The sequence below is a fragment of the Anser cygnoides genome, chromosome 7 (genome assembly GCF_040182565.1).
Source record: "Anser cygnoides isolate HZ-2024a breed goose chromosome 7, Taihu_goose_T2T_genome, whole genome shotgun sequence".
Taxonomy (NCBI): domain Eukaryota; kingdom Metazoa; phylum Chordata; class Aves; order Anseriformes; family Anatidae; genus Anser; species Anser cygnoides.
This window is the reverse complement of record NC_089879.1, coordinates 6,428,197-6,442,047: the sequence shown is the minus strand read 5'-3', so window position 1 is coordinate 6,442,047 and position 13,851 is coordinate 6,428,197. Positions and strand designations below refer to the sequence as shown.

General features: G+C 41.5%; 1 protein-coding gene and 1 non-coding gene across 2 annotated transcripts in view; both read right to left on the bottom strand.

Moving 5' to 3' along the window:
- Nucleotides 1-13,848, bottom strand: part of EIF3A (eukaryotic translation initiation factor 3 subunit A) — a 33,045-nt gene extending 19,197 nt beyond the window's left edge. Inside the window, exons 1-8 of the mRNA XM_048059391.2 lie at nucleotides 13,712-13,848; nucleotides 10,524-10,714; nucleotides 10,188-10,324; nucleotides 5,675-5,838; nucleotides 4,381-4,580; nucleotides 3,019-3,227; nucleotides 1,827-1,998; nucleotides 743-847 (exon numbers count right to left, since the gene is read on the bottom strand). Of these exons, the coding sequence (XP_047915348.2) occupies nucleotides 743-847; nucleotides 1,827-1,998; nucleotides 3,019-3,227; nucleotides 4,381-4,580; nucleotides 5,675-5,838; nucleotides 10,188-10,324; nucleotides 10,524-10,714; nucleotides 13,712-13,760 (1,227 nt within the window). The 5' untranslated portion in view covers nucleotides 13,761-13,848. The remainder of the gene's footprint in view (nucleotides 1-742; nucleotides 848-1,826; nucleotides 1,999-3,018; nucleotides 3,228-4,380; nucleotides 4,581-5,674; nucleotides 5,839-10,187; nucleotides 10,325-10,523; nucleotides 10,715-13,711) is intronic.
- Nucleotides 121-244, bottom strand: LOC125182305 (small nucleolar RNA SNORA19). Its single transcript, XR_007161760.1, has one exon. It is a non-coding gene; the product is annotated as a small nucleolar RNA SNORA19 (small nucleolar RNA).
- Nucleotides 13,849-13,851: the final 3 nt, after the last annotated feature.

The window sequence follows — 13,851 nt, the reverse complement described above, 5'->3', positions numbered from 1 at the left end:
TACTAAGCCTTAAATACTCCCATTTTACAGCTCATGAAACAACAGCATTTATGTCCAGATACTAGGTTGTTTTACCAAAGTCAATCTTTTTATCAGAATCTTTTTATGATAGCTAACACTTTTTGTATGAAGGTGACTGACAGTACTGGCAACATCAACCACACTGCTAATTTACCTTCAAGTTCTTTTTAGCACTTCAAATATCTTTGTTCCCACTATCAAAGAAAAAGAATGTGATGTGCTTCATTAATTGCAGAACTTACATCAACACAGTCTACAAGATCTCACATAATTCCCAATACACTACGTTGAGGTAGTAAAAACTACGGTATAGTTTTTATAGTTCAGATAGTAAGTCTATGGTATATTTTTTCACCTCCTACACAATCCACTTGCACGCACACCTTCATCTTCACACACGCAGTTTTCTCATTCCTTCATATTTAAGTCAAATTTAACTCAGTAGCATTTCCACTCTCAAGACCTTCCGATATATTCCCAAAATTCAGTGCCCTTACAGAGCACCCTAGAGGTCTGAATGAACTTTTATGCTGCTTCAATAAGCTAGTGTGCTACATATCAGCTACTATACACGTACAGTTTTAATGGAATTTGACCAAACAAAGCCTCCTACTGAAAATTCTGGCAACAGAAAAGGCTATCTGATACTTACCATAAATTATATTTAAGTAACAGACTGTTAGCCAAGACCAATTACTACGCACCCAGCTACAAAACTTACCTTGCTGACACGGCTACATAACTTGAGCGGGTGAAAGTCAACTTCAAGCCAATTGTAAAGTTCCTTCACTTCAGGAACAACATACTGGACTACGTTGAACCTCACCTAACGTTAACAACAACAAAAACCACAAAGATCTCAAAATAAATATTAACAAATATTTATGCTTTAAGAATTTTGCATTTCAGAAGTTGAATAGGCACCACATGTACCTCTTAATACAGTTCATTGACTTTTTAATTAAAACATTTCTAATTATAGTGACAATAACTGTACACTATACCAGTTAACCATATTTAACAATGGGAAACTAGATAAACATAGCAGCATGGTAATTATTTAGACTGGAGTGTCACCCTCAACGTATTACAGACCTACAGTCCCACTACACAGACATAGGCCCACATCCAAACTAAAAACCATACGTCTCAGTTTACAACTGACATTTTAAATTGTGTTTTTAAGGCAAACTAGAGAAGTACCAGAAGAAAAACCAACATAAAGTGAACCTTGAATGTAAGTTTTAGGTATGTATGCAAACGAAAGCAAGAAATTCAAGCATCCTCTGAAAAGGATCCATGACCGAATGCCTAATTTGTTTGTAAATACCCAGAAGAGTCTGAAGACGGATAAATCTGGCCTCTCTTCTAATGAAACAAAAGGATGTTCTCATAATAAGCTAAGTCCTTATCCTCCACTATTTATCTGCCCCGAGCTTATTGGAGCTACATTTAATAAACAGGCCTCTCCTTAGAGAGGGGGAAAAAAAGTTGTGGTTCACAATGCTTTTCAGACCCCTCAGAGTTTGAAAAGCAAGACATTTGTTGCCTGGGTGACATACAGGACAACACCAAATACTGCTCTGTTCTGCACACAAGGATTCAGGCCCTTCATTACCACCACCATTTCCAAACAGTCCTTCCCGTGAATCTCAATTTTTAACTATAAGTTATATACAGTTAAACACAAAGCTGTTTCAATTTTGAAATTGCCATCCCTTAACTAGGCGCAGCGCTTCTAGAACAAAAAAAAGTCCAAAAAGAAGACTGAGTTTAAGAGATCTGATCCAGACACTACCACCTACCATATCATTAATAAGACTGCCACGTGTCGGCGGGGCCTGAAGACCTAGCAGGGTGGCCAGCCGCCGCTGTTTTTCAACAATGATGCCATCCATGTCCAGCAGGCGGGCGATATCAGTTCTCTCAGGAGTTATAGGAATTGACAGAGTGGCCAAAAGGACTCGAGTGGACATCCTGTTGACGAAGTATAACCACAAAAGATGAACTGCAAGAGAATACTACTTCATTTTCATACACATGCCAATTCAAGAGTAGGAATACTTAGCATTCATAATGCAGAACAGGAAAAAAAACAGCAATAACTGAAAAGATGGCAACTGTGCACTAAGTACAATATGCAGTGCTCTTCAGTAATCACAAAAAAGATTTTGGTAACACGTTTTCATTACTTATACGTGTGTATATATATATATATATACACACATGTATGTATACACAGAGACAAAATAAATTGAAGCTGCCTCTGTAAAATATCAAAATAGTATAAAATAATGAAACCAGCAGAAAGCAGCACCTTTCCAAACTTACTTTATTCCAAATCCATGCAAGTCATTTTGATTACATTGCTTTTTAAGAAATTATTGCTAGAGGTGCCTTCTGATGTTACAATGCAAGTAACATTAAATATTTAAATGTTGACCTTAGTACCAGATGAACAGGAATGTAAGAATTCCCTACAGTGTTGATTCCCACCAGACTGATTCTATAAATACCTGTAAATGAGTTTCAGAGTTTAATGCAGCCAATGATTCTGCATGCTTCAAAACCCTTGCCAGATACCATACTTTATCACCAAAAAAAATTAAAGGTCATTTGGCTACACACACTTGCAGATATTAAGGAAAAGTTTACTTCCCAAGACTTCCCTATTACCGGTGTAGGTATCACCAGTCAGAATAGAAACTGAAAGCAAAAACTAGGTACTTCGTAAACTTGCTTAGATTCCCTGTCAGTAGAGAAGAAGGAAGCTTAAATAAGGTAATCCTGATGTTCACATTACTTACACTGTAGCTTTGTAAAATATCCTTCTTTCTCTAGTTTTTGGGGGCAATTAGTACTGGCCACTTTAGGCAAAGCTGCTCATAGCCATACAGGTTATACGTTATCTGCTTCTTTTGGGGTACAATTTAGCTTATTTTTGAATCTACAAGGTTAGAAATAGAATCTAAAATCACATTAAATATCTTTGCCCACCTCTGCATCTCCTCTTGCGTGAGATTCTTTCGCATTTCTCTCGATAAGTGATAAAGTCGGTGAAGTGTGGATGCATGAAAAAGAGCATTTCCTGATTTCCAGAAGACAGTTGACACTTTGTGATAGTAATTTGCCATCAGCTGTGGTTTGGGTGGTTTCTTAGACAAGGCAAATAGCCCATGAATATCCTCCACTGCTTTGAAAGCTTCCTAAAAAACAAACACACTACTTTTAGGAAGTTTTTGCAACCCTGCAAAAAGGGAAAAAAAATGAAAATTCACTAAAGACTATAAAACTACAACCAATAAGTCACATGTTGTGGATGCCCCATCCCTAGAGGTGTTCAAGGCCAAGTTGGATGGGGCCCTGGACAACCTGATCTAGTGGGTGCTATCACAAGGGATGGAACTGGGTGGTCTTCAAGGTCCCTTCCAACCCAAGTCATTCTGTGATTCCACAAAGACTACCTTTATTTAATACCACTGAAAGCTGTCATCTCCAGTTCTGGCAGCTACATGTAATTAAAAATTTCCTCCATAATAAAGAAATTATTTGGACGTACTGCAAACCCATTAACTCTCATCTGTTAGAAACGGGGAATTAAAGGTTATTTAATTGGGGGTTTTTTTGGAAACTTTTTTTCAGATTTTCAATCTACAAACCAAGAAAAAACCATTTCTATCATTCTACCAATTCTACTATTTACTCTTTTTACTGTTTTCATACAAATCACATCTGTGATCAAAAAAGGTTAGTTTCCCTAAAAACAAAAATGTACCTTGGAAATGCCTTATATATAACAACTTTTAAAACTAAAAAGGAATCGGTGTTAACAGAGAGCATTCTCCAAGTTCACAGATAGAACAACTCTGATTCTTTAGGAATCTGACGTTAGAAAGATTCCAAAAGCAAAGCACCTTTTTGAAAAACTTACTCTGAAAGCGCCCTCGCTGACTAGACACTGATGTACCTCAGTTGGAAGTGCTGGGGCCCCAGCCTAACAACAGGGTTTGACATTTGCCAACCACTTCCCAGTGATGTAGTCCACGAGAACACAACATGTAAGAGATGAAGACGTCAGTCAACTTCTCCCTCTCCCAACTCAAAGCAACTCCAACCACTTCACCACTAACTACTACAAGCACAGGCTTGGTTTGAAGCACTACATGAAAACAGCAGTTCCAGAAACATCAGACGAAGTATAACACACAAATAATACCGCATTCAAGATACTAAGGAGTTTATTCTTCAACTATTCTCCTGTTTTTACCTTGAAGCACACACCATGAAACATGACCTGCATGGCAGAGATTCTGGAAAGGTTGGATGCTACCGTGTGATTAGAGGAGGCCTGCTGCATACCTGCCACAGCTCCATGCTAATAGCGCTGTCAAGCTGCACAAGCCTGGTCTCCAAGTGCATGGACTGGCTGTCAGGGTTGTTGAGGTTGATTGCTGTGCTTTGGTTATGATGACGCTGGATCTGCCCCAGATGCATTCTCAGGTTATCGCAGAGCTTACGGAACTCCGCTTTACGCGTGTACTGCAGGCAGAACTTAAAAGCTGCAAAAACACGAATTTAGAATGTTTGCTCATGGTGATTTCATTGTAGTCCTAAATGGGATTCAAATATGTAAATCGATGCATTTAAAGAATCTTCATTTACAGTCCAAAGACATAGCAAACAAGATCTAATCAGTCACGCATAATAAGTTACAATGCAGAGCACTACCAGCTTGACCTCAAAAAATTAAGATGTTTCTACGCAATTAAGCTTAAGGAGCAGAGGGAATGCTTTGAATCAAATGAGAACATTCTGATTTAAGCAGCGATTCTAGATTTTGTTTTGAACTATGTGCAAATACAATTCTGAGAAGAGCATGAATTAAAGCTTCGCCTTCATAAAATGTGGGAAAAAATTCTCAAGCCATCTAGTATGGTAAAGTTAAATGAAGCTTTCAAAAGGCTGAAGATAACAGGAAAAAATGTCTTTGATCCTACAGCTCCTTTCAAAAACCTGACTGCGCTGGGCCATTGCCACTGAAAACCCTGAAGTATCTCTACCAGGAACAGTCAAAATAGTAGCTCTTGATACTGTTGCACAAAGACTTAAATACACACTAAGGCACCTAGAACTCATCTGATGGCCATTTTTACCTAATATATTTGCACAGTTTGGGCCTAGAGGTAAAAACCTAGCAGCTTTTTTTCAAAAGATACAGAGCCTCAAGTTACGCATAAAGATGGAACATATTTTCCACTCCTCATTCCCCCTTAAGAAAAAAAGATGAGCACACAAGTACCCATTCTTAGAAATTATTTTTTCTGCAGAATAATGGCAGGAAGAATCAGACAAGCCCTTTTCCTAGTAAAATACTATTCAGAAGTTAATAAGTTATTCTCAGTATATCCAGGAAAAAATAACTTTTTCCTTGCATATTCTGTTGCAATAAAAGTTTAGCGTACAGAAACCTCCACAAGAAAACTGTAATTTTAAGAACAGTGTGTGTGTGCATGCATATGCATAAGAGATCAACGTAGTTTTAACTCTAATGCAATAGTCAGACAGGAATAACCTCTCATTTTCTAGTTTTACAGTATGTAACACAGAAGTCCACAATCTCCTTACGCTGTAAATTTCCATCTTTTCAACTCACCTTGCTGTGCAATATCATGGTACAAACGTTCCACTCTAGAATTGTTTCGGAGAAGATCCAAACATTGCCGATATGATTCCCACAGAAATTTAACCCATGGTGTCAAAAGCAGTCGGTCAGTACGGTCCTGAGTGTCTTCTCCACTTACAGCACTCAAAAGAACACTACAGTTGGGAACGGAGAAAAGGGGAAAAGAAGGAGAAAAAGAAGTGGTTCAGATTCTCATTGTTCTTTTTGTTCAATTCTCATTAAGATCTAAGATAAGACTGTAGGAATCCAAACAGCTACGTGCTGCTGAATTAGCTACTCCTTAGTTTCAGATTGATCCTTCAAAGGATGTAGATATCTTTTCTTGATGTTAAGTTTCCAATCTCGGCCCCTGCGTATATCACTGATACGTACAAGTTCCACAGGTGAAGACTTCTGTAGGTTGTGCGCCCTTCACACAAGGAAGCCAAAGGAAACTAGCTCTAGGACCTTCACCTTCCCCATTCTATCAAGGAGCAGCACAGTGTTACTTCTGTCTGACCCCAGTACCACTGGCTACTCAGATACTTTGCTGCTTGCTGACACTTCCTTTTTAGTCACTGGCAAGGCTGCCAGGAGGAGCTCACTGCTTGTTGATACTTGACACAGGAGAAATGTGTGCCTTATGAATTGCATTTTTGCCACTGAAGACTCCCATACTGGCACACAGAGAAACGAACAAGCTCAATACATTCTCTTCCTCTACTTTTATTTGTAACCTCAAATCAGTTCACCTTTTACAGTCTTTAATTTTGTCAGCAAGCAAACTGGAGGTCAGTAAAGGATAAGTTTACAACCGGGGAGCATTACAGCAAAACTCAAGTCTGAATTTACCAACCAACACACTTTGTCAAGGATACTCACAGAAGTATCTCAGCATACATAACCAAGCATACCTTATTATTTTTAAAACTATCCTGCAGTTTCTCTCACTGCTCAACCAAAGATCTCTCCAGCCAACACAAACATACTATTTTTCTAACCAACACTTTGACACTAAAAGCTAGAATACAGAATACTAGAAATGAGCAGTCAGTGTCAGTGTCTAAGTACCAGTGGGATTCCTCCATAACAAGGACTGTTTCAGGCATTGAAAATAACGTGGAATTACAAGGAAAGCTGAGGAATTCCTGTTACTGAAGGACTTAGAGAACAGATGAGAGAAGCATATTTAAGGAATATTTTATAATTTATTATGACTCATTGTAAAAGAAAAGATTCAATAGTCTCTTCAGATCCTTCTCAATGATTACTTTTTAAAAAGTCTTGGTCTTCACCAGAGCACAGTACCTAAGAAATGTTAGTTTCTAACTGCTTTTTTTTTGTGGTCACACGTCACTGATTGCACTATCATCCTGGAACAACTACTGAGGACAGAACTTTAACCTCTTCAGTTTTTGCAACCAACGAGCCTTGCTGTTGACATGCAAATCCACAGCCTTCTACTCCAAGTCCCTGTGAATTGTATTTGACTTCTCTAACTCCATTCCTCACCACTACCTACAATGATAATTTCACTGCTAATTTCTTTGAACTTTGTACCGTCAGTAAACATGACTGACTTTTCCAGTTACTTTCCAAGACTTTAACTGAAAGACTTCACCCTAACTCTCGATTTCCCCCTCCTCGCACCATTACATGCTGTCTGTCTGTCCCTGGGCAATGCCTCTATCACCTTCCAACTTGAAGAACATCCCATCCGGTACAGTATCGACAGCTTTACTTTTCTCCTCGTTACACCTCTGTCATTTCTTTAATTTAAAAAATGTAACCACCAAAAAAAAGATTCTGAAGTTATCGGACATCATTCACCTTTCAGCAAGCCTGTGCCGAGTTGTTTTTGTGTTTTTAACCCCACGTACTACTACTTCAGAACTCGTGCTAACGACCTGAACGTTATAATGATCTAGACAAGATAACAGCAGATCAGCAGCTGTTCAGACTGCTCCTCTGGCCTGCCTATGGACGATGAGAAACCACGCTGCCTGCTCACATGGCTATCTGCAGAGCTTTAGTACTTGAAGTATCGGCTGATACTTTTAAAACTCCGCAACGGAGATTATGCCGTCACCCAACACAATAAAGCTGACTTTTCCGTCCATCTCAGGCTAAGTAATTTCCAAGCCCCTAAAAAGCGTGTTTCTTTTATTCCACAATCCATATGCTTACAAAAAAGCAGCAGTAAAGTGTTGCTTTGGTATGCAGACCACACCTAGGATGGCCAATCTCAACCTATCAGACTTCCACCACCCTTTTTCCTAGAATTCTCCACTTATGGCTAAACATCCTTTTATTGTTTCTCTTAACAACTTCAGCAAAGTTTAATTTGGTTTGATTTATTACCTACACACCTTGATTTTTTTCAAGGATATGGACAATTATCCTTTCCCAAACTCGTTATATTACCCCACCTTGCCACTTCTTTTTCAGAACTATCACCACACACACAGCTGTACTAGCAGAGTTCATGTGACCATTCCCGAAAATTAAGGGATTCATCTGAAGAACATAAATACACGGTATGAGCTAACCCCACTTTGCCTGAAGCGGATTAGGAAATTCTCCCACAAACCGTTCTGACAACAGAACACTGACTTCTCGCAGAGGCGGAAGAAACCAAAAGCCAGAGAGTGGTTCATCCAACGTGGCACACTGTTGCTTAAGCTGTCTGCTAACTGAAGGCCTACAAAGGAACTAAAGCAGATATATTGACTGATCCTTTTTTCCATTATTCCTAAATTCTCATTTTCTATCCAATTAATTATGACACATAGAACAAATTTGTTACACCTTTTCTGCTATTACCTCATCAGCTGCCTAAGCAAGTATAAAGTAACATTTTCTTTTGTTTGCAGATGCACAATGTGGTGAAAAAGTTTGAAGGTTACTACATAAGAGAATTAAACTAGCCTAATACAATTAATAGTTTACCAGCTTTACCAAATTTAATTGTTTCCCAGCTGATAACAAGCAGCTTTCAATAATAAAATCACCAATACCATTATAGATGCAGGTTTCAGCAGACCCTATAAAGCTGTCACCCAACTCTCGGAACTGCATCTCCTTTTTCTTCTCTTTACTGCTTATTTTATGTCCTTTACTACAGATGCAAGGATTTTGTTCAATAGAGGTAACCCTTCCTATTTCTATTGCTACCTCTCGAACGTCCTTAGTATTCCATTTTCAAGCCATCATCTTTATTTCTCAGCTTCCTAACTATCTTCCATCAGATGAATTCCAACTGCAACTACGGTTCTACCACATTTTTATTATTCTTACACTTGAACACATAACTTCACATTTCCCTTCTTTTGCTGTCAATCCTTTTACTTAGAGGTATTCATTTTATCCACTTCTGGATCTGGCCTCTTGAAAAAGATGGCCCCACTCATACAGTGAAAGCTAGAAAGAGACTGCTCAATTACCTCTTGTTCTCCCCTCAAGGTACAGTTCCTTCCTGTATCATCATCAGTACTCCTTGCACACTGACACCTGGCTTGCTTCATCACCTTCTCCCTCTCTCGTCTTTCGTAGATGCAGTTCTCCAATTCTTTCCCAATCACCTTCACCTGTTTTTTGCTAATTTCCCCTCTCAGATTTTCTGTTTTGTGTGAAGCAAACCTGTTCCTCAGCTCTAGGTCTTTTCCATTAGCTCGTCTCTGCCGCCTTCTTCCAGCACCCAGATATTTCTACGTCTCAGCCTCGTAACGCAGTGGTTCGTCCTTTAGCACAGCATGTAACACTGAAAGTACACATTTAGTCCTTCTCTTCCGTTATATCCCTCATATCCATGGTCATCTCCAGCTGTGTTTTTAGATCACAAGTCTCCTGCGTGCTCCATCAGAAAGCACTTTGTATCCACGTAACACCTATTACGTACCCTTGCCAGTAAAACATCCAGTCTGCATTTTCTTTACGCAGCTACTTCTGACTTGTCATTACGGTGAATCTTCTCCTTTACTCCCTTAGTCAGCTTCCACTTCTATTTATTTTTTCATTCCCAATTATTTCAATAAGTTTCCTAGCCGTTTGCAAATTCCAACATCATCTCTGCTGCTGACAGCAAGGCTTTTTAAAAAAATCTTCCATAACGCCATTAAAATACAAGGAAAGTAAGTGCATGAAAAATAAAACCACAGGTTGTAACTTTAGATAATCTGACAGCGTGGTACTAGTCATTTAACTGCACCATGCACCTCGTAAATCAATACAAAAGCCATAGTTTAATAATTAAGTCAGGAAATTACTGTTCAGGTGTACTGCTCATAAAAAACACAAAGTCTCAATTGAAGAACATCAAAATATAGTCTTCCTTGTTGTCTTTATAGGTATGTGTGTGTGTGTGTATATATATATATATATTCATATATATACACACTCAGAACATTCACCAAAAATCTAGAAATCCTTGCGTCAGTGCTCTATAAACACAAAAATAAGGATACTTTGCTGCGAAGTGCTTACAGTGTAAAGCCAGGCCTCCTACCTCTCTGGAGTTTGAATGTTATCTAAGTCTTCTATGTCCAGTACCATCTGCTGGGATTCTTCCTTAGCTGCTTCCGTTTTTTCTTCAGCTAACTTTAAATAGGCTCGAACAACATCCTCCAAAGATTTGATGTTCACCTACGCCAAAGGCAGAACATGTGAAGTTATTTCCCCCCACGACAGGCAACAAATATTTAAGATGTAAATGCTACAAGACCAGGAACATCTAAAAAGCAGATTAATTCTGAGTCAAGACTGATCAGTTACATTTAGATCTCATCAGCTGACACAAACCACGCTTGCTACAAATAACAAAGAAACGATTCAGAAGCCGTACCTGCTGGCAAATGTTCTTGTACTGGTACAGCCCTTCCTTTGCCAGGTGACTCTTGCGGAGATCCACACAGAGTTCCAGGTACTTCAGCATAATCGGCTCGTGGATTTTCTGCCATGTTCGGTGTTTCTTACTTTTCATAACATCATAGAGAACATCAAGGGCAGGCTGCTTTTTGCCAACCTCAAGGAATTCTGAAAGTAAAATCTAATTAGCAGAGGAGTTGTAACCTAGAAGATACATGCTATTATGATTAATAGTGTAACCTTTTAGAATTTAATCAGCTCTAATCAAATTCCACTGATGGTTTGATTTACCTAGCTATACCAAAAATGTTGGCACATGCAACTGCAGGGGCAGTTTTTCAATGCCGTAACTGGCAAACAAATGCAGACCTCTCCATTAGCATGCAAATTTGGGGATGGCAGAGGTGTCTCTCCATCCATCTAGGCATGACTAGGCTCTTCATACATATTAATAAAATATGTGCATCCAGTCTTAAAGCTCGTTTCATCACGAAGGACAACAAACACCCACCACAAGCCTCGCAGTACAGATCTAACAGGATCTGTCAGCATCACAGCAGCTCCTGTCTACGGGGGCAGTGAGGCACTGGAACAAGCTGCCCCAAGAAGCTGTGGATGACCCATCCTGGAGTGTGCAAGGCGAGGCTGGACGGGGCTTTGGGCAGCCTGGGCTGGTGGGAGGTGTCCCTGCCATGGCAGGGGGTTGGAACTGGGTGGGCTTTGAGGTCCCTGCCAACCCAAACCACTCTGTGATTGTGTGATACGCCGCATGTTCCGCTCAGTACAAAACAGAGCCAACCACCCACGAGAACATCACATCGTGAAGCAGCACAGCCACCTACCAACACACACGCTGAACGCCTACGCTGAAGGCATTCACCACGAAAAGCAAGTCAGAAGAATGATGAGAATGGGAAACAAACAGGTTACAGATAGAGAGGAGGGAGGGAGGTGGAAGGGGGGAGGAAATAAAGTTGTGTACAACTAAAAAAGAAAGGTAAGCGTATTCTTAAAGAGGAACGGAGTTAGCACTTTCCACAGAGTATTTTGGAACTGCCTCCCCATTCCTCAAGAAACAGCAGCAGAATAGGAGGAAAATCGGAGCCTGCTGAAGGTGCTCATGCACACAGATGAACTTCAAAGACCACGAGGAGTTTCTTGTACAGTCCTCATCATACTCCACAAAAAAAAAAAAAAAAAAAAAAAAACAACTATAACCGGTGTTCTAAGTTTTAGAATGTCAGAACTGAAGTTAAACATGGCCAAAAGTTGCATTTTGAAAACAGCAGTAACGATTTAACTTAAGGACCACATTATCAGATGTTTGGAGCCTACTTTATGTAAATAATGAGCTTGCGTAAGATGAGCAAGCTCCTTTACAGAAAAAATATAAGGTCACATACAAAGATAAATAAGGCTACAACGTGACAGTATTTGGCAGTATTTTAAACTCGCCAAGGGAATTTTAATAAAGCTATCCTCCATCCTATGATGTAAACTGCTATTCTATCTCAGTGCTGCTTTTGAGGCAATTACTGCTGAGCTTTACTGGGTTTTATTTATGAAAATGAACCTGAAAGGCAAGTTGAATCTTGCAACAATGCCAGGCCCTTCCAAGCACCACAGCTCGCAGTGGTCGATAACTAACTGGACAAAGCACAACATTAATTCATACTGTGCTGAAACTTTTAATTAACTCTGGCCAAGCAAGTTCTTGCCAGAACATCAAATAATTATGGCTAATTTAACAGACACTGTAGTAAAAGCAGGCACAAAGGGAACCTGAAGAGTCAAATACAGCACTGTGTCTCCTCCTGTAAGGCACAGGGATGTGTAGGTTATGGAACCAAAGAACTGCAGCAGACCAAATGTAAGAGCATTAACCCTGGAATTGCTGTCAGAATGACATTTTTTTCTGGTTTTTACATTATACCACTTGAAATGCAAAAAGGTATCTAAATCAGCAACAAGGCTGAGCCCCTGCAGGCCACAAAGACCTGACCCAGCTTGTCATGTTTTCCATTCAGTCTACTGCAGCGTGGGATCGTCAGTGCTTGTCTGGAAAACACTTCCTTCAGTTCCACTCCTTGAAGCCCACTCCTTCAATTCATTCAGATTTAACAGATGTGCAGCAGTACAAAAGACATGGATTTAACACTGCTCTTCGATACCAGGAAAGCAGAAATGCAACAGCAGATTTAAAGGGCAGTTTAAGGCCAATACTCCAACGGTGTGTGTGACTTCCTCAGCAAGCAGGAGCTTTCCCCACCCAGGAATTCTGAAGTTGAATCAATGGTTGAATACTATCATATATGCATCTTTTACAGTAAAAGGACTGCTAAAACACAACTTTATCTTTGGAAGCACTGGATCTCATATTCTTTTCCGTATTTTTATCTGTGATGTTTGTAGGAATGGTTATACAACGAATTTTAGGAATCTTGAGACGTAATATCTTGTATTTCTTGTTTTTTTAAGATAGTTACTGAATTATGTGTAATCCCTAGACTACCCTGCCTCTTCAGCCATCATTCCAAGCCCCACTGATCCTCTGTAATTTCTGGATGTCTAAACGTGCAGCCTGCACCAACGACGAGCCTAAATGCTTTCCCTAAGCGCTTAAAATAGGATATTATTTTAAAAGGCGCCCAAGCCGTACATTTAGCCGGAAAGGCGTCAGCCGACAAGCACCCTCAGCCCGGCTTTGTGCACGGCAGAGGCACGAGGCAGGCGGCAGCGCCGTCCCCCCGGGTCCCCTCACCCCGGCGGCGCACTCGGGGCCTCCCACCCCTGCCCTCCCCGCAGCCCCCGGGGCCGGAGGCGGCTCCCGAGCGTGGAAAAGCCGGGCCGGGGCCGGGCAGGCCCCGCGGGGCCCAGGCCAGGCGGCTTCACGAGCCCGGCCTCGGCGTCCCGGAGCCCCCCGCTGCGCCCTGGCTCCTCACGGGGCCTGCTCGGCTGCCGGGGGGGGGTGGAGGGGAACCCGCACGGCCGGGCCCCGCTCCCCGCCCAGACCTCGCCCGGCGCCATGCGGCCGGGCCCCGCCGCCTCCCCTCAGCGCCGCCAAACGGAGGCAGAGCGGGGCCCGGCGGGGACAGCGAGACCCGGCCGCGACGCGATGGGAGCGGGGGGAGCCCCGGCGGGACCGGGGAGGGGGCCGGCACTGACCGTTCGCCCGCTTCAGGGCGTTCTCGGGCCGCTGGAAGTACACCGGCATGATGGCGGCGGCCTCTCCTCACAGGGCGGCGGCGCGCTCCGGGTCGGGCGGGCGGCACGCGGCGCCGGAAGGGGAGGGGCGCGCGCCGCCG